The following is a 26,429-nucleotide window of genomic DNA, read 5'->3' on the forward strand; positions in this document are numbered from 1 at the left end:
CCATACTTCGCAAATATATGGTACAAAAAACATTCAACGCGCAATAAACTTTTTCAAGTTAAACTTCCAATTAGATAGCAAGGACTGGACAATGAGGAAGAAAATCAAGTTAACACTACAGTATTTACAATACTGCTGATAGCCATTACTGGTTAACTGGTTGTCATCGCTTAATGGGGCCCGACACTGTCTGCTAACTTTAATTTACCGACGAAACCGAAGAAGAGCAAGAGGTACAGATACGAACTCAGTCATAGCAAAATATGGATACAAAAAAAGTTTAACGCAAAAAATTTGACTGCTCACCTATCGGGAGAATGCTGGAGCACAACAAACTGAGTATTCAAGCTTGAAAACTCACGAGTCAGTTCTAAATGACTTCTTGTGATTGTTAACCGTCTCCAAGGCTATGGAAGTCAACCAACAACGTAAGCGGGTAAACACAACATTAAGATACGCTCGGGGGAAAACAACTAGACTGCCAAAAGTTTCCTTTGAATAGAGGTTTTCATTCAGTGAAGGTAACATATATATAAGGTGTTATAGCCTAATGAACGTAGTACGCATCCTCTGATTGGTCAATTCAGTTTCCATGCGGATGCTTTATCAGGTTATAGAGCCCGCATGTAACTAGTTACGTCATAAAAGCAATAGAGCGCATTTTTTTGGGCTCTACAACATGATAAAGCCATTTGGGATGTTGGGAGAACATTCGGAAAGTCCATAACTCACTCGTTTTCGGCTCGTGATTTAAAACCTTTACCCGAGTTCTCCCAACATCCCGCGTGGCTTTGTCAAGTTAGAGAGCCCTAAAAAATGTGATCTATTGTTTAAATAGAAGCATTTGCATCCAAAAATAGTGTCGTCTCCTAAATCGAGAAAAAGAGATTACACTGTACCAAGGCAACTGATGGGTTCGCTCCATTGCAAGTTCGCCCCCATGAACGAGTTCGCTCCATAGAATGTCACAAGTTTAACCCAACCTTTGCCACATATCCTCAAAAAATTTCAACTCGTTTCCTTAAGGCAGAAAGTGCTCCTTTTCTAGCGAATCCGACATCCTGAGATCTTTACTAGGACCGTCATTATTCCCAACTTCGAATGAAGGATTACGCTCTGCCGTAAGGAAACGAGTTGAGATTTGGAGGAGGGGGGGGGGGGGGAACTGGAAAAGGGAGGGGAGAGAATTTATATATTTCATGGGCGAACTCGTCGTAATTGTGGCGAACTGGTAAGGAGCAATGCAACGGGCGAAACCTCCATAAGACTTCCTTCGCATTGAATTTGGAGTCTATCAACGACTCTTAGTTAAGCTTAATTTTCTTTACCTCACAGTCGGCAAGATGGTTAGAATTTGAGGCCAAAATACTCGATGACGTATCACTCAAGAACGCCACGTTAGCGAGTAGTTTTCTCTGGTGTAGTAAAGCTGCCTGACGAGAGACAGAAGGGTCCTGCTGAACTCGCCTTAACACACCTTCCAGAACCTCAGATGCATGGCAACTCTAAGCAAAACAAAAGTGGAAAGGCAATTGGATATCAGACGTCTATAATGTGAATAGTCAACTGCATAGGGATATTTGTACTTGCTTATACAGTTATTTCAACAGTGGAATGAGGGGAATAAGAAAGATCCTATCTGAGTGCTGTACTGCATAGTTTCCTAGAAATCCTATGTTTTTACCAGGATAAAGCTATTCTTGAATTAGTTATGAAACCGCCCCTTTCTTCACGATACAGTTTTGGCTTAATCAGGAATCGGCACACTGATTTGATAGAGTGTTTTTCCAGCCCATGAATGCAGCCATGGCTGCCTCGTACCCAGACTTCCCGCTGCAAAAGAGAAGCTTCAAATTTTGGCTTTAAATAGCGAAGGAAGAACATTTCATAGAGCAGAGGAAGTCTCAGGCTAAAGTCCATGATCCCCACCACAAAACCTTAAGCAATCCCCTGTAATAAAATGATCTGTTGGCGATGAAATGCCCTCTACAACAACAAAAACAACAAACACTTAATTTTACTGGCGTGGATGATTAAAATCAAAGACTTCAATCTCCTTAATGGAGCTTAGACATTAGACTAACATCAACAACATCACTGACCAAAAATTATACTAAAAGGATCCAACAGAAACACCTGTTAAAGTTTGACTGAAATAAAAACTAACAAGGAACAAGTTTTCAACCGTCAAAGATACCTGAAAAAGCGCCAGATATTGCGAGGAGGTGAGTGGATCATGAGCGCCAATAGAATCCATCAGTTCACGGGCTGCGTTACCGACAATATCCTGACCAAGGCCACAAAAAAAAAAAAGGGAAGACAGAACTCAACACATCTAGTATACAGATGTGAGCATATAGTGAACAACTGTTCATCGACATGGAGGTGGTTAGTGGTGGACATCTACCGGAAGCGAAGCGACGAGGTAAATATCCACCACTAGCCTCCAACGCTGAGGTGAATAGTTGTCATGGTAAAAGGGACCTTAAGATCGAGGTTTTCAGGCATTTCCCGCGAACCGCGAACGTCACGTGACCAGTGTCTTGTCGTCACGTTTGCAGTTTCAGGTTTACGGGTGAACCACACAAGAGGTAAGGGATTTACCGAAAGGTTTTTTGCACCCAAAAACATCACAATCGTACGTTTGAGAGGAAATACTACTTTTTCTTAACTCTTTCGCCTATTAATTATCGAATTCTTTTTCATAGAAACGTAATTTTGAAGACGATTTCTCAGTTAAAATAGAAGTGAACGAAGAAATGAAAACAAACATGGCGGCCGGCTATTTGGTATTAAAACTGTTTTTCCAGTCAGATTACTTTGAGGTTAAACAAAAGCCAATTGGTGATGATATGTGAATGCATGAATATTTATTTTGTTTCCCAGATGGCTCCGTTCAGGTGGCCAAGCACACAAAGCTGCTTCATGAAATAAGAAATCGAGATCTTCATCGCTCCACGACGACCCTTCAGAACAACTATAATCCAGCTACATAATGTCCAACAGATCTTTGTAGTCTTGCCTAATTTTATAGAGGATCAATGATTTAGTGTTCTACTCTCCTTAAGTAATCAATAAAATCCAACAAACGCATTAATCCACGTCTCACCTTCGGGCAGCAGCCATCTTGTTTTTGTACTAATTTCACATAATTCATCAGTGCCATCACCCGCGAATCTAAGTCCCAAATATGGGCAGACGGCTAACGTGAAACCGCTAAAGGCAGACCGCAGTTTGCCGTTTGCGGCAAGATGGCCAAACCTCGATCTTAAGGTCTCTAATACTAACACAACGAGATAGTATAGCACAAAAAGATGATTTTAACTCATTTATTCTTGCAACGATTACAATGTTTTCGGGCGCAAATCCCGCGCGAGGTGCTCGGAGGTGAATGGCAAAATGTAAACGGAGTTAGCCAAGTCAGAGCCAATCAGAGCAGTCCTTTAAAGCTATCCACTGTTTTGGTACGCGTGCGTGTAACAAGGGTTAGCCTAGAGGGCTATTTGTGTCAAGCTCATGAACAAAATACTCGGAATCTCACAATGCTGCCCTTACACCCAAGAGCATAAATTGGTACTGCAAAACTGCCAAGAGATCCTTTCAAAATGTTTCGGGTAGCCTTCGGTGGATTGACACTGTATTCAGGTAGTGTAGCAAAATATGTTCTTGCTCATTTCAAGCTATAGAAACTTAGACGAGCTCCGACTGCAAGGGATTAACAGATTCGTTTGGCTTAACACCTTTTGCCAAGTACTAGTTGGCGGGATTTAGCAAAGGAGCTTTTCCAGTACTGCCACAAAACCGACTCTCACGAGAAATCCAACTAGCTCCGAAGAAGATCGTATAGCCTACCTCGACACATCAACTAGACTGACTAACTAAGAACATGAAGTGAAATGTACTAACTTTGAAGCCGTGTTTAAGTCCTATCTGTACACACTGTGACAGACAATCCACTGCTTGGCTAAGATATCTCTTAGAAGTTGAAAATTCAGCCTGAAACAGAGGAAAAATTTAGACATGCTCCATGAGCGAGGTGCCTTCGCAGCACATCGACGTCACTCCAAGAGTTCCGTGTGGAACGCTAACTTGTGCGACGGACTCCGCCATAAAGGAAAGACTGCCTGTAGTCTAGTTCTAAAGAGATAACATGGCTAACGATCTCAAGTGAAGGTGCTTACATTTAGCTGAAGCGCTTGATTGGTGAGTTTAACAAACTCCCTCGATAGATTCTGGGGAGCCTCGATTTCAATATCGCCAGTGTCCTGGTCACCCGGTGCCGATTCTTCAACGGCCGGGTTTAGAGGCTTGGCTACGTTGTCCACTTCAGATTCATCGTGCGGTACCTGTCAATATAATACAAAACGTTAAGGCTTTCGCAGGTATTCTTATTTAAATTCTGTCATATTACAAAACAGACATGCGATATGATTGGGGAACAAACACTAGAAAAGGTACAACTGGACCAAAACGGCTCTCACTGGCTGAGTATTTAGTGGCCTCCCCAGGTTTTTGATAGAAAAACAACTTGGGCCGGTTACTGAAACACATTAAACGACAAGCAATGCACTTGGAGATTTCTTTAGAAGGAGGTTGTGTGAGATAAATGATTGGTTGTCCACTGTTTGCACTAGGCCTTCGTAACATTATTCGCTGAAGTCGACATTTAGGTAAAACGTTTGGCTAATTTAAAGCTGGTTTTGAACGCTGAACAGTTTGCTGAACAGCTGCAGAACGTTTTTGCAACAAAAGAACCTTGCTGTTCCTCTTTTAACACTTCAGCCCTCAGTTTGCACTCTGACTGTAATTAGTTCTCAAAACAAACGAATTATGCCTTCAATTGAAAATAATTTGAACAAAATTCAAGAATATCGCTCTATGGTGTTGAAAACTAACCTGAGGTACTTCGTAATTCAGTTGAAATTCAACTGCGCCTCTGGCGCAAAAGTCCGAAACAAAAACCTTCAATAAAAGGATTAGGAATTTAGCATTGTTACATATAGACTAAGACGCGCGAAAGTGTTATTCGCCTCACCTCTAATTCCTTCCACTGGGTATCTGAATCAGGAGCCGTGTGCGCCGCTAGTACACCCAAGCAGCGGCCGAGGATGTAAAGTGCCTGCCAAGGTACAAGAGGAAGTGATAAATAAATCTTCGATCAGCTAGAAAAATTAACTTCATTCTTACGTTTCAAAGATATGAAAAAAATGATTGTTTTGGTGATAACATGCTAGGAATGTAAACATGAAGGTCACCTTTCCTTGAAATAAAGGAATAGACAAAGATTTTATGACAATTCCACGTAAATAAGCAGATTGCCATGAGCGTGGGATAACGCAGATGAACAGCCGCGTCGGGATTTAACGATTGATCTTTGTTTTACATCTCGGTGGTTGCCAAGGTGACGCGAGTTTTCAAGCGCAATCACAGAGTGAACTAAAGCAAAACCAATACAATTAACCCTTGACCGCGCAGCGGCTGCGTCGAGTTTAGAGGATACAAAGTTTTGTGCGCGACCCTCTGGTCTCCTTTCGAGGGAGAATTTGCACAGACATAAACAGATCTTCTGCACCCGGGGAAAGAAAATGACTTCCGCATGATGAAGGTCCATCTAGGATTACTTTCGATCTTCAATTGACAATTGCTTCATGTCGCGCCAAGTTCAAACAAGTCGTCGTCATCTCGTATCATATTCCCTACCTTAGCCCTGAGATATGCCACGTTACCCGTAAGGCCATGCGCCATAGATAGCTGCATCAAAGTGTCCTCGGCGAGAGTTCTTGGAATAAAATACAACAAGAGTAAGGAATGAGGAGTGCATGGAATACTGAGTAAAACATAGACGATGATAACCCAAACGTTCATCGAAATCTAACGAGTCACCGACGAAAATACGTGAGGTGACCAAATGATCATCGCAGTCTTATGAGAAACTCAAACAACGGCAAAATTTCGAAAACAATTAGGAATATCATCACCTTGGAGTTTGATAAGAGATTAATGAAAGAAAAAGAGGGGATGGCTCTTTAAAGATTACCCAGTTACTTCTCGCCACTTTCTCTGTTTCTCAGTTGGCGAAAGCTCCACACCAACGTAGTCGTCTATCATCTGCAAAAAAGGTATCAAAGTCAATTAGTTCCTTTTTCTTTCCCATTAATACATTTACTACGAAATTTAATCAAAATATCTTTAATTAAAAAAGAGCATCTTCTGGCAACAAACACTCGCAGCCCACCATTGGTAAAAATGCAATCTGATTGGTTCCCTTGAAACCTGCTAATCAAGAAATCATACACTGATACTTTCGTGTTGATCGCAATCACAATTCTCTTTGGAAATCCGTTAACAACTTTTCCATCAATTAGAAAATCAAGACGAGTTCATTGTAGACAAACAAAATCAACGTTGCATTGCTGGCCATTTTGCAATAGAGACTCTAGCTCTGAGCGAGAAGGGAACATGAACCGGTGGCATTTAGAATATAAACAATAAATCTCAGTTTAATTTACTAGAGACCTATCTAAGGCCTTTGATACACTGCCAAATGACTTATTAGTAGAAAAGTTCAGGGCTTACGGGGCTGACGACAACACCTCCAACCTCGTCAAGAATTACCTTACAAAGTTCTCAAATTGGCAAAGAATTTCAGCAGGAATTCCACAAGGAAGTGTCCTAGGTCTTTTGATATTCATAAACGATCTCGTCCATGTCATCAAACACAGCAGTTTGTCGGCTATTTGCAGATGACACGCAAATATTTTACGCCGACAAAGAGTCCGCTCGTGTAGACATATGGTATGAGGAAAATGGTACGAGAAGAAACCCAGCAAAGTACCAAGCAATCGTCATGGGAAAGACGCAAACCGCGCCTCAGTTTTAATATGAAAACACAGAAATCCCCAGTATGGAAGATTTAGAAATGCTTGGAGTAACGATAGACGACAAACTAAAATTTGAAAAGCAAGTAGCCAAAGTATGCAGAAAAGTCTAAGCGCATAACACAATTAGCTTGTATTGTATTGTGTTGTATTGTATTGTGTTGTATTGTATTGTATTGTATTGTGTTGTAAAACGATCCTCCTTACCTTCTGGATATTCCCCTTCCGTGTCTCTAATTCTCGTTTTCCTCGATCTTCACTGGAAAACAGTTTCAACATGTCAACCATTAGCTCTGAGATGACAAGCTTTGCGTCCACTGCCTCTCGCTGAACAGGCAAGTTCAGGTTACGGAGCTGAAGATAAAGCAAATTTGGACCTTCAATCGGGGAGAAACTTGTTGACACATTGATCTTTTCAACCACCTACTATTTCAATTTTATCTCTTTTGCCCCGTCAAGTTAACCTGTTCGCTCCCTTGTCCCCCAAAACAATGTTGTATCGCGAACTTTTCAGCAGCCAACATAGAATTTTGTAACGTGATTCCATGAATTTTCAGCCAACATTCAATGGGGAAGGGTAAAGGTAAAGTCTGTTTACGAGCCAGTGGCCCATCAGGCCGGTGCTTAACTCCTGTTTCTGTAGAATGAGGTGACTAGGAGTATTTCTACTCCCCCCTGGATGGGATGCTAGTCCATCGCAGGTTTACTTCCCAGCATTAGATTTGCCGGTACCCATTTAAACAACTGGGTGAAGAGAGGCGCTGTGAGAGTAAAGTGTAAGAACACAACACAATGAACACAACACAATGTCCCGGCTGGGGCTCGAACCCGGACCACTCGATCCGGAGTGGAGCGCACCAACCGTGAGGCCACCGTGCCTCCACAATGGGGAAGGGGGGTCTTCCTAATTATTTAGAGTGTGGTAGAAACTGGAGTGTTATTTTCAACATAAATAGAACTCTTCAAACATGATGTACCAACTAATAGAACTCTTCAAACATGATGCGTCAGCTAATTTTGACGCTGATTGCAAGCGTGACTTGGAACAACTCAAGTATCGAGTGATTGGAATAGCGACACCCACCTCTGACAGACTGGAAATGGACTGGACATCATGTAATACAGCATTAGATAGACTCACAGCTGCTTTCAGGATATCGAACGCCTACAAAAAATTGGAATAGACAAGTCAGACAAGCCATCATGTGTACCTTACCTTGGTGTATGCGTTAAACGCGTGTATTTCTGCTCATACATGCATTTGATACTTTCAAAGTAGTTCTAATCAAGAACATTTCAGCCTGTGATCATAATATTTTTTACAGTGTTTGATAAATGCGTGTATCCTCCTCTTTGCCAAAGTTGTTCTGTTCAAGAAAACGTAATCTCCCTCTTTAGGAGTGCGCACTGCCACTCCACTTCGTTCATTCGTGTTTGACTGCAGAAAACTGCCCGCGCGAGTGAACTTGCGTGGGTACCTCGAGAAGGTTGTCTTGTCTTTCCTCAGGGGTGATACTATCCTCAGCAAAGGCTCTCTTGATGGCTACAAGTTTCATCATGACCTTAACAGCCTCTCGTCTGTGACCCAGTGAACTTAGTTTCTCCGCCGCACGGGACAGATGCTGTGAACAGTGAGAGACTATATAAAAGTCCTTTTTTTCACACTCCTTCGTTTATGTTATTTAGTTGGGAGTGAAACCAATCTCTCTTAAAAAAAAAAAAGAATTGTGGACAACATTACAATCGTCTCATGCTTCTCATTTGAAGTAAGTCTTGAGTTCCTAATCTATTTTGGTAGAAACTACTTGTTTGCTTAATGAAAGCCTCAATTTTTAAATTGGCTGATTTAAAAACGAATTATTCTTATTTTTTTAAGAAAAAAAAAAAAAACGAATCAGACAAATAGATTTAGAAAAATACATATCAAAGGTAGCAACATGTTTACGAAATTACATTACTTGATACAAATCAAAGTAGACAGGAAATTAGCATTAGGATCACCAACCTTGCAGGCGATAATCAAGTCCTTATGGGAATACTCTTGCTTTCTCAAATGAGGATTATTGACAGCGTAATCAGACAGTAAAGTACCCAGCCTGAAATGAAGGCATTCATAAGAAATCAAAGAGAACACAGGACGGACTAATTCAGAACCATCGCAGCATTAGCAGTGTGAAAATTTATTTCCGAGATGGCCCAGGCTTCTCTGTTAAACGGAGACTGAGTGCAAGGCCTTTGTAATGAAAGCGATTTTTATTCACAAGCAAAGGAAAGTCATTTCACCAGAAAGGTTTAGCAGTTAGCTTCATTCTGAATGCCTGGGTTTTTAGAACTCTGAAAGGGTTATTTGCCAGGAGATGACAATACTCCAGATAATCGTGAAAAGGTTAATTATGCTGAGAATGAAAATAGAAAACACCATTGACAGCCAAGACTCTGGGATTAGTGCTAAAATCTTTACGCTAACTACCGAATAATTCAGTTGCAGAAAAATTTCAACTTCGGCGTGGGCTTTTCCGTGTGTCAAGCAATTTGTGTATATTAATTTAGCGGCGTTCCTGCTTCCTTGCGATGTTTGTCAAATATTCCGTAATTTACCACACCTTTTTTTTTTAATTGAAAACTCCTTGGTTTTTATTCCAAAGTCTGTAGTAAGTACTTCCTGACACTACTGGCACTGACACTGCATTCGCTCTGACGAAGAGCTACCGCGAGACACGTCAGCTTTGAAACTCTTTACTGTGGCCAATTTACATTATCAACTCAGGCTATAAAACCAAATTACGATGCGGTAAATACCTTGCTTCGAGGACTGCCTCAATGTATTCCGCCAAATTAGCTTTATTAGGGTTGTCTTCAGCCAGGTCCCGGAAAACATTTCTTGCACGTAATAAAACATCGCCTGCCTGGAAAAATGAGAAACTATCATTGGCATCTACAAAGTTACCTTCACAAAGTGGTACTTTGCAAAAGTGGATAAATCACACAGCTGACACTACAACTTTGTTAATCAATACCTGATCAAAGGATATATCTATACGGTCTCAAGAACGCATGGTTACGTCTGTATACGAGAGAAATCTGCATTTTTATAAGAGCTTACTCCAGTTTCTTAACAAGAAGCTACTGGGAGCAATGCTACTACTCCTTGAAGGAATGTTAGTCTATGGCAGGTTACTTAATCCCCCTCCCTCCCTCCCAAAAAAGAGTGTAATAGATGTTTGATCTGATTGAGTAAGCGCCAAAATTTGATTATACAAAGCAACACACCCTTCTGGGGGGGGGGGGGGGGCATACTCCCCTGGAAAATTTTGACATTTGAAACTCTCTGAGACGTGATTTCAAGCACTCTGGGACATATTTAAGTATATTTTTTAGCCAGACATTAGTGCTAGAACCAGTTCAAAAATACTTATTTTCTGTCTTCGATCACAATTCACGAAGTGCTGAATGATGTGCGGGTTTCCGCCGCCTATCGGCTTCTTGTGGCAACCCTAGGTTTCTCTGACACTTCGCTGATACTCATTTATAGCCCTGACCGAGAGAGGTGGTGTGAGAGGTGGGTGTCTTGCCCAGTAACACAACACAATGAACCTGCTTACGGCTCGACCTTAGGATGCCACCTCACCGAGAGAGCCCTTAAACCTTTAGTGGGCATTGCGCCCGATCTTTTTGTGTTAGCATGTCTTGACAAACATTCTCCCGGAGAAAGCTTGACGCAAAGGAAGGAAAGAAGAGGTGATTACCCTGTCTTTGGCTGGAGGATACGGTGTGTTTAACATGGTGGAATTCTTGTCGACCTTAGCTAACGAGGCTTCACACAACAGCAAAGTAGTCGTCAACCAAAATCTTTGATCGCCATGAAGTTTCTAGAAAGAACATGGGCACATACAACATATCGAAACATTGTAACTAGTCGGGTAATCAGATTAAATGAATTGCTTCTCTTAAAGTTTTCATTAAATCATATGTCGATAATTGACAAAGTAATATTGATAAAAGTGACAAACTGATCTTCATAGCTCGATCCACCTCAGACAGTCTAAAAGGAGATTGTAGGCTTCTACGGTACTTGACCCATACCAACCAAACGTTAGTTGGTTTCCCTAACAATTAGTCTATGAGGACTAAAGTTGGGAGCGAAGCAACCCGCCGCCATCACAGCTGCCCGTGTTTATCCCACTTCAGATCTTACACAGAAGAGAAACCTTTTCATTACATTTTTAGGAATCTTGAGCTGATTGCCTTAAATTAAAGCTGTGATAAACGCAGCTTAGTTCAAGAGACCTATTTCGCCCAAAAGTGGAATCCGGTGGTGTTATAAACAAATTAGAACGATAATAACCTGTGCTTCAAGTAACAGTGAAGTAGCTTGTCCCCAGTTTGACTCTGCTAAAGCCATGACCGATAAGTGCACCAGAATGTTGGCAAGAGTTCGCTTGTCGTCAAACGCCTGAGCATCAAAAAAGAAAGAAAAGAAACAAGTTTATCAAAACAATGAACTTCCGTAATGCGTAATAATCCTACTTTAATCAAATCATACAAAAGCACCCTCTTAATTCAGAATTTTAACTCAGATTGTAATTGATAAGGAAGAACAACTGGTAATCCGAATAAAACCAAGATTTTGAAACGTTTTCGAGAGCCATCAGATACCTTTCATAACTCGTAAGCAAACTCGTTGAGCATCACGCACAAAGTCTCGTTCTCTACAATGTAATAGTCTGGCCTTTTATAGTCTGGCCTTTTATAGTCTGGCCTTTTATAGTCTGGCCTTTTATAGTCTGGCCTTTTATCAGAAACGCGTCTTACATTAAAAGAATAGAAGAGGAGTATTTTCGGATCCATATTTGACAATTCCTTTAAACTGTTTAGAAAACTTTTTTTTTCTTAGTCTAGGCCATAGAAATGTGACTGACATTCATGAAGATGTCCGAACGGACTCACCCTTGCTGATAGATTTGCCTCGCTTAATAGCTGTCGAGCCGGCAGAAACTGGCCCTAAGTGGAAAGGATGATCAGAAACATTTAAACGTGAAGAAAGACCTGCACGTGTATGCTAATTGGACACTTATGACCACAATTTAGGAAGTAACCATTTAGTCAGCTGTACCTGCCGGATAAGTATTTCAGCCTGCTCAGTCCATAATTCCCGATAGCACACGTCACTTATCACCCATTTATGTTTGTTCCATGAATCCTCCTCAACAATATCTGCTGCGCCGGGTGCTTGAGGTCTGACTGCCAGATTTAATATCCTGGCGTCAGACACCACACTTTTGTTGTTTTTGGATTTTTCTTCTTCGGCTTTCACCTGGCGCTGTTTTTCTTTCCACATCTCGATTTCCTCTCGTGATCTGGTGAAAACCAAAAAAAAAATGACGATACTAACAATAAAAGTGATGTGAATGACTTTGAAAGAAGCCTGCCTCCGAGCATAACTGAATCAGAAGTCAGCATTTTACGATACAGCCTTTAAGGTGGTGGCCTTTAAGTTTCATTTTTTGAGACTTAACGAACATTTGTCGGCTGCCGTGCGATTTCCTTGAAAAACATTTGCGTGAATAGTAAGGACACTTACACTTCACATTTTGAGAAACAAGTGATTAGAGAGATCAGAAAGCAGCCCAAGGTGGACGACTTTTAAAGTTAATCGCATTTTAATATGAAATGTTCATAAGACATATTTAGAAATAAAGATTAATTGATCCATGGATTGATCGTTAATTAAACAAATCCTCCTTCCTCGTAATTGACCACATTGTTATCATTTGACTTCGTACTAAACATAGAAGTATTTAGTTGTTCACCAGACCCCTATCTAAGAGAAGGAAAGTCAAAGGAAGTAACCAAAGTGCTATGTCTCAATCGATTGACTCACTTAGCTTGCTCTTGCTCTGTCAATAACATGTGGCCAGCGCACCTCTCGTGATAGGCCACACCCGAGGGCAAGTTCAGCTCCTGACACAACTCCAAGGCTCTAGAACAGAAATACACAAAACAATTAGTTCACTAGACGGCTACGTAACCCTGAGACAACAATACTAACAACAAAACGTGAACCAAGTGGCTTCAACAAAAGGTAAACGGTAAACTAATCCTTCATGTAACTCTAAGCGGAAGTAGTGGGCGTGATAACGATCAGGGCCCAGTTGTATAAAGGGTAGATAACGCTATCCAACGGATAAGTCGCTATCCGGCGGATGCGTGATAGCAAAACGCACAGCGTTATCCACTGGACAGAGTTTTATCCAGGGCATAGCGTTATCCACTGGACAGAGTTTTATCCAGAGCATAGCGTTATCCACCCTTCCAACAACCGGGGCCTGGAGACTTTGACTCTTGTATTTTCAATCTTTTTCAAAAGTTTTGTCATTTTGAATGGTAAACCCCTGAGTACATTATCTCAGTGAAACAAGCAATAAAATCACAGCAAACTGAGCAATTGTTGCCTATTGTCGCTAAAGAGATGAAGAGGATTGGTTGAAACTGAACAGTTTATTTCTACAAGCTGCTAACGTTCGAGTGACAAATTCTTCACCTAATTCCGATAGCGAAGTCCTTTCAAGCCGTCCAGAATTTAATCAGGAATAAAGGCTGATAGTTTCTAAAGAAACTGTTTGGGGCTGCGTCGGTGGGGGTAACGAAATAATTTGGATATATCAACAAAGTTGAAATGGTAAATTGGCCACCGTAACGATTACAAAGGCTGACGTTTCGAGCGTTAGCCCTTCATCGGAGCGTCAGAATTTAATCAGTTATCTAAACAAGAGTTCTATTGAGGACTAGCCTCGCACGAGCAAAGCAATCTGTCAACCATGCAAAAGCCCTTTCCTTTTGCTGCATCACACTCGTATAAGTTTCTGACCGTTTTCTTTCAGAATTTCAATATGCTAATTCAAAACGAAAGGAAAAAGCGGAAAAGGATAAAGAAGTTATGAAAAAAAAAAAAGAACATGCGACAGATTGATCAGAAAGACCCTCATACGTATTTCACAAGGCGTGGAGCACCGAAAACAACCAGAGTTAGTTAGCCGAACAGGAACTGAGACTCAAAGCTAAGGAGGAGGAGAAAGACTGTGAAAAACAAATTAATGTGCAGAGTAACAACAGGAATAAAGAAAAATGAAAATACAGATACTTAAGGAGACTCTTCACCTCAGATGAACAAGTTTCTTCAACTGACTGTTGTCAAACACCAGGTCCGCTATCAGCTGTTGCATGGCGACAACAGGCAGCGCCAACTGGTGATAACCCAGGTCACGCAGATCACGGAACAACGCTTGCATATGGTACAGACTCAGCATCTGGAAAGAACAATAACACCGCCATGAAATATCTATTCAAGTAATAAAACGCATTTTTCCGGGCTCTATAACCTGAAAAACCCGCACGGGATGTTGGAAGAACACAAGAGAAGCCATCCCAAATGGCTATAGAGCCCGGAAAAATGCGTTCTTGTGCTTTTATGGCGTAACTAGTTACATACGGGCTCTATAACCTGATAAGCATTCACTTGGAAACTGAATTGACCAATCAGACGATGCGTACCATGTTCATTGTGTTAAAATAAATAATAATACTAATAAATCTAAAAAATAACAGCAGCAAACACTCCAAAGTGACGTCCACTAGAATTGCACAGAGAAATGGCTGATACTACTGTCAATCGTGGATTCTTCAATCCATCGCACATATTTTCGCTTTAACTTCAATGAGGAAAACTCATCGTGGATATTTCTCAAGAAAAACTTACTGGAAATGAAAAGAGGAAGGAGACCAATCAGTGGAGACAGTCAGCTAAACCTCGAAAAACAAATTTTACTCTTCGGCGAAAACGATCTTGAAAACGGTACAAAATGGAGTTTGAGACAAAAATTTCAAAACCAGTCCATCAATTTCCATCCAAACGGACTAAAATCATCTCTTTTTTTGCATTTCTAGGATAGCATTTATTGTTGCATCTACACTACAATGACGATATAGACAATGTTAAGAAATAGGCGATTATGGCAAGACGACCTAAGGCTTTGCTACACCTTGATTTCGACTGTATCTCCCCTCAAACATTAACCAGAAGGGAGGAAGATTTTAAGTATAATTAGTGTTAATAATTAGACGATATTAGAGTACCACTTTGTTTTTTATCGGAATTTTAAGCTTTTATCGTTTTAGACTTGTAAGTAGTAAGTAGTGATATGATTTTAGCTGGGTATATCCTATTTATTCTCTAATTCATTAGTTATCTTACTTAATTATTTAGACACGACCCCACAAGCGAAGTGTCGTTTTAAATACTTATCGTGTACAAATAAAGATTATTGGATGATTGATTGATTGATTGATTGAGAACGAAACTGATATCTGACTTTGTTTCTAGCGCTTACCGGCTTCAAGAAGGTTGCTTTGTTAATCATTGTCCCAGTGATGTCACACTTGAAATATTCTTGAAGCTACGAGTCAGAGAGGGAATACAGCAATAAAACAAGGTGATCAAGGAGCTGAAGGATCCACTCATCTAGCGGAACCAATTGAGCATTTCAAAAGCAAACAAAAGCCATTTACCTTTTCGGATAGTTCAAAAGTAGCCCAACCTTCCATTGTGCTCGGAAATAACGTCTTCACTGTCGATTTATCCACTTTTGTTTGAGACTAAAAGTGAAACAAAAAGTAATTTTTTTTTAAATAAAGTTTGGCTCTTTCCCCAAATACTCATGGCTTACGGTACTTACATAACATAATTGTTGCAATCAGCCATTAACATTTTTTTACATCATGTGAGAGCATCATCAAATTCACCCGCAGCACGAACGACTTTCAACAGCTGACTCCGAGAAACTGGTTATAGCCAATGACACGACGGCGAAGCTGATCAATCTGTTTTCACGAACCAGATTTAACGCTCGAACAACTAACAACTCCTCACTAGACCTCAAGATGATTACCGCTCAGGTTGTCCAAACGTCTATCTCTGGGGTCTAGCCAATCACTGTAACATGATTTATGTGAATACTGAACGGAGTTCAGTGATGTACTAACCTCTTTAACTTCCTTGCTTTTTTCTTTTCCCTTTTTAGAGGGAGCTATCTCCCCTGGTTTTCCTCCTTCCTTTTGTATTCGCTCAGCTGAAGAGATTGAGACCTACACACGAGAGACGATTTTCACCATCGTATTCTACAAGGCCAAGTCACGAGGCATAGGAAGCTGACTTAACACCAAACTAATCCAGCAGTCTTAGTAGTACAGTAGTGGCTCTATTAAGGACACTCTCGTCAGTGAACAGGGCTGTTCTTAAGCCCGTCTTCACCAAACCTTGTTTAAACACCCACATAAATCCTGTATAATCACATTCCTGTTGGAGACCGTCGTCGTCGTCGTTCAGAGTTATGTTGAAATTGCAAGAAACCGAGATGGGCTGTGGCTTTGTTGCCATGGTGACCCGCGTTTGCTATTGACGAGACTTTTGTTCTCCTGTTCTCCACCAATACATTATATTATTTTTAAAAGCTAATTTTGTTTTACCTGCCATATCCTGTAGAGGAAGGCGTAAGCTAGCAGTACATAGTCCCTCGAGTGTGGTGACGAGTGTCCTGCGACCTGGGCCAGCATAACATGAACACGCATCAACGTCTCCAGCTGTCTGATATCGGTGATGTCTTGTACCTTCACGGTCACGTCTGATGGGCGCACACCTATCACCGTGCGGTGTTCCCCTGGTACAAATTTAGACGCATCTACCTCGCTTCCGCTTTCACTCCTAACATCATTGTGATCATCTGAAATATTAGACAGCCAAGAAAATGAGAAGAAGAAAACGATCAGACCTACATTCCCCTGCACTGCAGGACCTATGCAAGTGTTCTCTCTCAAGATATTTTAAGACTCTAGGCCTACTGTCTCTTACGAATAAAGCCCTTTCTTATTTAATGTCATCGCTCTGGTTTTACCTCGCAGGGGTTGTGATTGATCCAGAAAACTCGCGCCAACCCTTCGACTAATCAGATGCAAAACCTGGTCAGTCATTTTTCCTCTTGGGTGCATGTTCAAACGTATTCTACTCTCATCATGTTACAAAGTAAATTAAACACTCTTGTGTCTTTCCGGTCTCTGTGCTTTCTATTCAAAGAAAAGCTTTTATCGCTCTATTCCTTTCAGCGCTGACGAATTAACCATGTATTGTAGTTCATATTTGTCTGTGTTTTAAAAAGTCTCAAACAAATTCACTTGTCTTTCTTTGTCTGGTGAAAGATACGAGATCAAATTAAAACATTTGAACCACAACATATGCAACGAAACAAAGCTCAGCAAAGAGAAATTTTCAAATTAAGGATCGAGGGAAATCCGAGATAGCAGCGGTTTAATGCCATGAAGCTTGGTGATTATTCTGGAAATAAACGTACAACCTTCCTCACCAATCAGAAGGAAAAGTACAACTAATCGCTGTTTAGTCACTCATATTTTCCCGCGCTTATCCTATTTCAGTTCTCATTGGATACCTATTTATTGTGATTGGCTGTTTTTGATTACTTTGGGTTTGGTTTTCTGACACACAAACAAAGAACGCTCTAATAAGACATATTGAATTGGTACATGTAAGAATACAGCGCATACTGCAATGGTAAGAATACAGCGCATAGCTCTCTTTACCTTGCTTGCTTTCTATATTTGAGGTTTTGTTCAGCAGAATATCAGACGCCCAAAGGAACTGAAAAAGAAAACGAGAAAAATACGAAAGAAACGTTGGCAAAAATGAACAGGGAAAGGGAAAGAACAGTTCACCTACCTGATCCAAAGCATCCTCTACCGGATACTCATTGACAAATAGCCATTCTCCAAACTCCATTAAGTATTCTACCTTCTGCCAGTCACTCTCTGGATTCTGTAAAAATAAGAAAACATATACCGGATAGTAGTGCACTGGCTATGGTATAGTTCTATCCTCACAGAGGTGAATTTAAGCCAAGTTAAGTAAGTATCTTGGACTTAAATTAGGCGAGACGAGGAGAACCACATTCAGTGTTTGTCAGGTTCTCTAAAAAATTCGATGTTACGCGCACAATGACTCCCAATTGCTGTGTTATTGACTCGTACACGTCTCGCTCACTTTGTTTTAAATTTTGTTACATTAGCGACTCGCACACTCTGTTTCATGCTACCCTGTTACGCTAGTGATTCACGCACTCTGTTTTGTGTTTGATTATTACATAAGTGACTCGCGCACTCTGTTTTGTGTTTGATTGTTACATAAGTGACTCGCGCACTCTGTTTTGAGTTTGATTGTTACGTTAGTGACTCGCGCACTCTGTCTTGAGTTTGATTGTTACGTTAGTGACTCGCGCCCTCTGTTTGTGTTTGATTGCTACAAAAGTAACACGCGCACCCTGTTTTGTGTTTGATTGTTACGTTAGTGACTCGCGCACTCTGTTTTGTGTTTGATTGTCAAATAAGCGACTCGCGCACTCTATTTTGAGTTTGATTGTTACGTTAGTGACTCGCGCAACCTATTTTGTGTTTGATTGTTACATAAGTGACTCGCGCACTCTTTTTTGAGTTTGATTGTTACGTGACTCGCACACTCTGTTTTGTGTTTAGTTGTTACGCTAGTGACTCGCGCACTCTGTTTTTGTGTTTGATTGTTACGTTACTGACTCGCGCACTCTGTTTTGTGTTTGGTTGTTGCGTTAGTGACTTGCGCACTCTGTTTTGTGTTTGGTTGTTGCGTTAGTGACTTGCGCACTCTGTTTTGTGTTTAGTTACGCTAGTGACTCGCGCACTCTGTTTTGTGTTTGATTGTTACGTTACTGACTCGCGCACTCTGTTTTGTGTTTGGTTGTTGCGTTAGTGACTTGCGCACTCTGTTTTGTGTTTGGTTGTTGCGTTAGTGACTTGCACACTCTGTTTTGTGTTTGGTTGTTGCGTTAGTGACTTGCGCACTCTGTTTTGTGTTTGGTTGTTGCGTTAGTGACTTGCGCACTCTGTTTTGTGTTTGGTTGTTGCGTTAGTGACTTGCGCACTCTGTTTTGTGTTTGGTTGTTGCGTTAGTGACTTGCACACTCTGTTTTGAGTTTGATTGTTAGTTAGTGACTCGCACACTCTGTTTTGTGTTTGATTATTAGGTAAGTTACTCGCGCACTCTGTTTTGAGTTTGATTGTTAGTTAAGTGACTCGCGCACTCTGTTTTGTGTTTGATTGTTAAGTAGGTTACTCGCGCACTCTGTTTTGTGTTTGATTGTTACGTTTGTGAGACACTCACTTCGTTTTGGGTATGTTACGTTAGTGAGTCGCACACTCTGTTTCTGGTTCGACTTTTACGTTACTGACTCGTACACTCTGTTTTGTATTTGATTGTTACATTAGAGACTAGTGCACTCTGTTTTGTGTTCAATTGTGGCGCTAGCTACTGGGGCACTTTGTTTAGTGTTTATTTGTTGCGATAGTGAGTCGCCTACTCTGTTTGTCTTTGATTGTTACGTTAGTATCTCGCGCACTCTGTTTTTCTTTTTTGCTTGATTGTTAGTTAGTAGCTCGCGCACTCTGTATCGTGTTTGATTGTTAGTGACTAGTGCACTCTGTTCTGTGTTTGATTGTTACGTCACTGACTCGCTCGCTCTGATTCGTGTTTGACTGTTGCGTTAGTACCTCGCGCACTCTGTTTGGTGTTTGATCGTTACTGACTCGCACACTCTGTTTCGTGTTTTACTGTTGCATCAGTGACTCATGCGCACTGCTTGGTATTTCATTGTGACATTGATGAATCGCACTTTCGCTTAGGATTGATTGTTAAGCTAGGGTATGATAACAGCACCATCGTCTTACGTCAGACGATCCGAAATGGCGCCTACCGACGAACATGTCCAGTAGTATTTCTCGTTTTTGTTTTCATTTCTTTTAACAACCCTTGAAAATACAAGTTTAACAGCAACTCGCTTCATCAGTGGGAGCTTTTTTAATAACCATGACAACTTTTAGAAACAATTTTTTGGGGGCTTGAAATAATAATAATAATAATAATAATAATAATAATAATAATAATAATAATATAAAAGAAAAATCATCGCTCCCTAGGCAGCACCCCTGTGCCGAGTTAGAATAAGTAAATTCAAGAAAATGCAGCCTTAACATCGGCGCAATATTGACATACCTCAAGAGCTTCAATAGCATTTTGATAGGCAGACAGTTGATCCTCTGGAGCCTTGGAATTCAGGGCCACATGTCGCCACATGGCTGCAATTACATCTTCTTTTTCATTCTGCACAAGAAAAGGATAATGAACATTATTATTCAAGACAAATGACGGCAGCGGGGGTTTCTCTTGGAAATCAGGTGTCTTAGTTGCGAATTAAGCTCTGATTTCCTTCTCTATATTTACATCAAATCAACTCATGTTCTTTGAACAAAAGTTTCCTTTTCCTGGTATATGTCAATAACCATATCATTTCATTCAAAGCAGATTTGAGAACATTTGTGACGAGAAAACTCAACTAAAATGAGTCGCGAAAAGTGTTTTACCCTGAATTTTCCCATATCAAATACAACATTTCGTCCAAGCTTGGCTTTTGTGATGACCCGATGTTTAAAGATCAACCTAAACAAAAAAGCAAGATATAAATTCTTTTCCAACGAACATTCTTACCCTTTACCTCTAGTAAGTAAGTCACAACTTTATTTACAGAGGGTAACACATAACAGTTAAAAACTGACGAACCAGTGGCACACCATCCTACGTTAAAAGTTAAAATCTATTTACACTTATGACGTATATGAGAACGATCCTTCGCAGTAAAGCACTATTTGAGCAATAGTGAAAATCAGACCTGAAAAAAATTTCAGGCCTGTACGGGATTCGAACCACTGACCTCTGCGATACTAGTGCAGCGCTCTACCAATTGAGCTAACAAGCCAACTGGGAGCAGGCCATCAAATTAATTCGATATAAACCCGTAGATGATAAATCAAACAACAACAAACATATGAAACATATGTATGAACTGCGGTTATGAGACGTATATGAGAACGATCCTTCGCAGTAAAGCACTATTTGAGTAATAGTGAAAATCAGAAAATCAGACCCGTACAGGCCTGAAATTTTTTTCAGGTCTGATTTTCACTATTGCTCAAATACTGCTTTACTGCGAAGGATCGTTCTCATATACGTCTCATAACCGCAGTTCACACATATGTTTCATATGTTTGTTGTTGTTACACTTATGAAATAATAATAAATAAATACATCTGCCCTTCCAACGTCAATAACCTTGCTTAAGACTTACAGTCTGTGAGAAGTTCTCGGCATGTCCTTGACAGCTTGATCCATGGCTCGTAGTCCCTGTTCCCACTCACCCTTTAGAACACAAAACGATCAGAAACTTAAACGCAGGTTAATTATTTTCTTTAACCCTAAATGTGACACCCCTCACCAATGAAAAGAGAAAGTCACAAGGTATAGTGGTAGCCGCTTAGAAAGACATAAGTAAAAATTTGAATGAAGAGAAATCACTCTGAGTCAGTGATTGACAAAAGGCAGACCAAAATACCCGCATTGGCGTGTAAAACCATTGCACGCGTGTAATTTAGCGGTTGCAGGCAGGGAACTACACGCATTATTCCCACGTATTACACACGCTTGACACGCGTGTAGGTGCTGCAGCATACCTGAGTGGTACTGGAAGTCCAACAGGCAGGAACAATTCCGGACCTCATTCCTTACTTAGTTTAGTTTGTCATCGCCTGCCGCGCCTCTCCACCCTCACAAAATATTAGGTTTTACCCTCCCAACCCTGGAACAACATTCCAGCCTGATCCAACATTGCGTGGAAGGTAGTAGGAGAATCAAATGACTTGATCGCTTACACGGACATTCACGATTGCCATACATTCCCAAGAAAGGCTACAACCCTTTCACTCCTAAGATCTGATTATTACTTCTCCCCTCTTGTCGCTGCACATTTCTATGTAAATTAGTTACAAGAATTTGGTGTTGGATCAATAGAACAATTTCTACCTGACTGGATAAGTTTGAGAATGCTCATAATCCGCTAGGTGAATGATGCATGGATATCATAGGGAGAAGCAACATGTTGATCACTTCTGAGAGTACAGGATTAAATTCAAATTATGTAACCAATCTTTCGTTGGGATGTTATCGATGAAAAGAGTAGGGAAAAAAAAAAAAGGAGAGAGAAGTCCCTCCTCACCTTGTCAGCGTAAGCCTGGAATAACACTCCATACATGGCAGCACGTAGCATCAGATCCTCATCATAAGCACTTGGCATTGCTGCAGGTTTTTCCTCCTGTTCTGCACCCAACTTGCTTTCTTTTGAATCTTCTTTGTCGGTCTTAACTCCTTTGCCTCCAGATTTATCTCCTTCAAAAAAAAAATTGTAAAATAATCGTCGGAGACAGCCAAATGTAGTCCATCGGATCCGCGTATTCAGGGCTTATCAGCGTGGTGCAAGGTCACAGTTTTCAGCGGCAATAACATCAGGTACCAACTTAAACATTTTGCTCATCCTTCTGATGGATAGCTGTTAAAACACGGATTTCTTATAGAAACTTTTTATCGAAAAGGATACATAAGAAAGCCAGCGCCAACGGGAAACTCGACCTGCTTCTCATTTTTTAAAGTGTCTCTGTGACTCACAAAGAAGCCAGAGACAGACACCCTCTCATTTGATCTATCTACCGTGAAGGCTACGGTTACGCAAACATTTAGCCGGTAACCCCATATACCCTACAAAGAGTTTTTTAATAATGGTAATTGAACTGAGTGGAGTGCAATTTGATCTGAAATCATACGCATGATTTCAAAATAAAACGAACGCGCAGCGTGAGTTTGATTTAAAATGACGAGCATAATCTCTGACCAAAATTGCACGAAACGAAGTTCAGTTACTACTTCACTGCATCTATTTTAAAATCGCACAATTCAACCGCTCAAATACAGGTTTTTTTAGTCTGTACAAATATTTTATTGATCCAGTATTGAACTGGTTTATAAAAAGTTGCAGAAGTTGTCTTTCCTTTTCCTTTAACTTGATTGGTTTCTTTAAACAAGCCTTGAAATTCGATTGATTGTTGTGTTTTAGTAAAGCTGTCACATTGGCTGGGGAAAATTTGCGATTTAGAGCATAAAACGATGCGAATCGTGAATAAATAGCACCGATTAGAGCCAATCAGATCGCGAGGGTCGCTACTGATTTTATAATGGAGTAATAAAGACTTTAATTCATTTTGGCTTAGCAGTGCATAGCAGTGTTTAACATATCGTTATAATCACCAGCTTTGCCTTTATCCTTTTCTTTTTCCTTTTCCTTCTTTTTATCTCCTGCAGTTTTATCTTTAGTTTTCTTCCCCTTCTCGTTCTTGCTACTGACGGGTTTCTTCGAGGGCTTCTTTTCTGGAGATGATGATTCTGTTTCTTCATCTTCATCCTAATCGCATGAATAGACTACTTTAAACTATTTAAAGCGAATCAGAGGCAAGCAAACCCTAAAATTATGAGGTCTACAAAACCAAAAGATAAACCAAAAAAATAGGAGATTGGGTCAGATTAAATAAAGAGCCGGCCCGTATTATTTATGTGTAGCATGGTCCTTAACTTCGTGCCTGCCTTCGTGGCTGTCTGCCAACAGAAGTTCGACTGAATTTCATAAGTAAGAACCAAACAAAACAATCGAAGTGTACTGTTCGACACTGCGCAAACTTACAAACTGAATCTAGCAATACGCTGAGGTAGTATAATTACAAAATGATAAAAAAAAGGAATCAGCCCACTTACGTCTTCCTCTTTGCCTACTTCATTAGCAGCAACTGCAGCGATACACTCCAACACAGCTTCCATGGGCTCTCTGAGTAGCTCTCGTTCAATGGGTTCCACAATGAATGGCTTAATAGCATTCCAGTAATGACGGGCAGCAGCAATAACTAAGTCATAGTTCCCGGCTTCTTGCCCAAACCTAAGATGTGACAGAGAGGAATCATGCACAAGAAGGTAAGTTTTGTATTTACCTCAATTGACGCTACACTTCCTCACATTTACTTACTTGAAGCATGAAGTTTTTGCCACCGGCCGAGGCATATATTTCATAATTCTAAAATAACAAATAACAACTGTGGCTGATCATTTTAAAGTATTATGCCAAACGGAAACATGTTTCAACTGAACTCAATTGTTTCGCTTTTTTGCTCAGAATCGTAATTGGTGGGATTTTGATATGTGCATCAACAGTCATGTAGACAACCGCTCGCAGTCGAAAGGCTCTACTGATCGAAAACACGCCGTATCAAGTTCTTCTGATTGGGTACAGTCTGTACTCAAAGTTGGCGTTCATTCAATTGATAATTTTGCTTTTATCCACGGCATCTAGATTGCTGTTTCATTGTCGTAAAACCAATACCACGGAAATCACATCAGCTTATCAGAAAAACGGAAAATACCCTGACAACAACAGCAACAAAAACAACTTTATTTGTTCCCTAAAAAGTCAAAGAGAACTCAAAGTCAAAACAAGCAAACTGCCCCAAGCACGGCAAAACGCGGCTGACTAAGTCATGATTGGTTTTAGCCTCATCTGATTGGCTTAGAGAGTGGCGGGATTTTTCTGAACCAATGGCAGAGCGAAGTAAAGCGAAATCCCAGACTACCGTCCACACTCACTCGTGAATCGCACGTAACAGAGCTAACACTTTACAAAAACACGGTTGTTACCTGCATGCATTCACAAAGCAGACCAGTGCGTCTCTCCTTATCTCATTCTTCCCCTGCATGTTTTTCATGAGGCTTTGTCCCATCACAACGCTAGCGTAATACAACATCTCCTGCTCTACCACAACTTTGTGTTGAAATATGCTGCAATTAGATAGAATGGTATGGTTTTAAGCGGCATTAAATGAAAGGGAATGACATTATTATTTCTATCAAAACACAAGAACTTGATGGGAAGCAAAACCAAATCACAGCTCAGTTAAAGTGATTCAACCTCTTCCTTGCTTTATATATCCAAAGGCAAAGCATATTTATTAGTCTTATGATGAACATAATCTACATAATATTGCAACAGGCGTGTAAAAGAAATGGTAGGGTATTCCAAACGCATAGCTTTTTTGAGGAGTGGAAATTTCCTTTTAGATTTTTAAGTACGATCTAGGGATTTTATTGACAGGACAAAAAAAAATCAATATGAGAAGACCCTCAATTAGATGGGTCATCATGTTGAAAAGGAATGATGCATTAAGAAAAATTTAGTACGATGGAAAGGTAAAAAGGAAAAGCGAAAGAGGAATAGCATGCAGAAAGGTCACTGGAAAAGGGAAAAACAGGGCGCTTTCAACACACCAGTTACAGAGGCTAGCTTACTGAGCACTTAAAAGAGGAGTTTCCCAGTTAGAGAGAGAAAAAGAGTACGATCGCAATCATACCTGTCTGGTTTCTTGGGTTGTCGTTTGGCTAAGCATTTATCACTGTCGGCAAATTGGACGGCCCTCTGTCCACAGTGAAGGACTAGTGAATGATTCTCAGCATTGAAAGCCAACACTGAAAGCCTGCTGCACATCTGTAACTCCACTAGACCGTCACTCCACTGGCAGCCGTCCACCATTTTCACAGTCTGCAGTAAACAAAGAAACTCAATTCAGTTGCCACTGATTTAGTACGTTCGTTGTTGTTAAATGGACAAGCATCATCTCGAACGAATATTTCTGAATTCAACAAGCAGAAATAAATCAGCTTTTCTCTGAGAAGACAATGCAACAGCACGACAAGACAGCCCCTTGTCTGAAACATTTGCAACAGAAAAGAAAAGAAAGGCACGAAGGCCAAAAACCAACTAGGGAAGGTCAGCCAGTAGATAGGGGGCACAAAGCTCAGGATCATATGCAGTGGTCGAGAACTGTTGATGCTTTCTGCTTCACAGCTGAAGCGGGACGGAAAGAAAGAAGAATTTGTTGTTACTGACTGCAACTGAAGGACGTCTATACTAGAGATTATGTAAGTCACTTCTTTTGATGAAAATAAGAATTGATTCTCGAGTGGCACCTTTATAATGTAAATAGACTTAATGAGCTATATTTCTTTCAATAACCGTTCGATGGATATTGTGGCAACAAAGAAACAGTTCCATTGGAGAATACTTGATGATAAGACAAAACGTTTTCGCCATACATTGTTTTTACTGCCAAAGAGAAATGGAAAACAAAACCTCGCTGCAGCAGAATTTCCTCCAAATCCTTTACAATTTCTCAGGAAAGCCCCCTTTCAAGTCAAGGACTCTGACAAATTTCTTTTTTGACAATATTCGTTCATCTACATTGCCAGGGAAAACTTCCTAATGGTGAACTTACTGTTGTTACAACTCTTGAAAGAGCATAAATCACGAACTCACCTCGGCAAGAGTCGGACATGTACCAGTGAATTCTGGCAAGCCATTGTTCTGTAGAGACAACATCTCAACTGCACACAGAGCACGGCACATCGGGCCTTGGCTATGGAGATTCTGAAAATTGAAGTTTTATCAAAATAAATTCATTCTTGAGCTGACGAGAGGAGAGAACGTT

The 26,429-nt window shown here is 40.6% G+C and overlaps 1 protein-coding gene across 2 annotated transcripts in view; it reads right to left on the minus strand.

The window, feature by feature from the left end:
- LOC111320663 (cilia- and flagella-associated protein 46) overlaps window positions 1-26,429 on the minus strand; it is a 48,283-nt gene that overhangs the window by 9,111 nt on the left and 12,743 nt on the right. Inside the window, exons 19-52 of one of the 2 annotated variants that reach the window (XM_022923319.2) lie at window positions 26,258-26,368; window positions 25,296-25,483; window positions 24,586-24,726; window positions 23,656-23,833; window positions 23,155-23,308; window positions 22,073-22,242; window positions 21,149-21,219; window positions 20,388-20,463; window positions 20,020-20,127; window positions 17,662-17,757; window positions 17,526-17,583; window positions 16,401-16,654; window positions 15,918-16,019; window positions 15,444-15,530; window positions 15,266-15,331; window positions 14,037-14,185; window positions 12,760-12,858; window positions 11,992-12,235; window positions 11,826-11,879; window positions 11,224-11,331; window positions 10,625-10,747; window positions 9,678-9,784; window positions 8,884-8,974; window positions 8,357-8,500; window positions 7,963-8,043; window positions 7,086-7,232; window positions 6,038-6,108; window positions 5,701-5,779; window positions 5,036-5,119; window positions 4,182-4,346; window positions 3,907-3,996; window positions 2,198-2,287; window positions 1,329-1,505; window positions 307-407 (exon numbers count right to left, since the gene is read on the minus strand). In XM_022923319.2, the coding sequence (XP_022779054.1) occupies window positions 307-407; window positions 1,329-1,505; window positions 2,198-2,287; window positions 3,907-3,996; window positions 4,182-4,346; window positions 5,036-5,119; window positions 5,701-5,779; window positions 6,038-6,108; window positions 7,086-7,232; window positions 7,963-8,043; window positions 8,357-8,500; window positions 8,884-8,974; window positions 9,678-9,784; window positions 10,625-10,747; window positions 11,224-11,331; window positions 11,826-11,879; window positions 11,992-12,235; window positions 12,760-12,858; window positions 14,037-14,185; window positions 15,266-15,331; window positions 15,444-15,530; window positions 15,918-16,019; window positions 16,401-16,654; window positions 17,526-17,583; window positions 17,662-17,757; window positions 20,020-20,127; window positions 20,388-20,463; window positions 21,149-21,219; window positions 22,073-22,242; window positions 23,155-23,308; window positions 23,656-23,833; window positions 24,586-24,726; window positions 25,296-25,483; window positions 26,258-26,368 (4,064 nt within the window). Of the gene's footprint in view, window positions 1-306; window positions 408-1,328; window positions 1,506-2,197; window positions 2,288-3,906; window positions 3,997-4,181; window positions 4,347-5,035; window positions 5,120-5,700; window positions 5,780-6,037; window positions 6,109-7,085; window positions 7,233-7,962; window positions 8,044-8,356; window positions 8,501-8,883; window positions 8,975-9,677; window positions 9,785-10,624; window positions 10,748-11,223; window positions 11,332-11,825; window positions 11,880-11,991; window positions 12,236-12,759; window positions 12,859-14,036; window positions 14,186-15,265; window positions 15,332-15,443; window positions 15,531-15,917; window positions 16,020-16,400; window positions 16,655-17,525; window positions 17,758-20,019; window positions 20,128-20,387; window positions 20,464-21,148; window positions 21,220-22,072; window positions 22,243-23,154; window positions 23,309-23,655; window positions 23,834-24,585; window positions 24,727-25,295; window positions 25,484-26,257; window positions 26,369-26,429 lie in introns of both variants that reach the window. The other variant, XM_022923318.2, reaches the window with a different exon arrangement.

This window comes from Stylophora pistillata, chromosome 1 (genome assembly GCF_964205215.1).
Source record: "Stylophora pistillata chromosome 1, jaStyPist1.2, whole genome shotgun sequence".
In the NCBI taxonomy this organism is placed as follows: Eukaryota; Metazoa; Cnidaria; class Anthozoa; order Scleractinia; family Pocilloporidae; genus Stylophora; species Stylophora pistillata.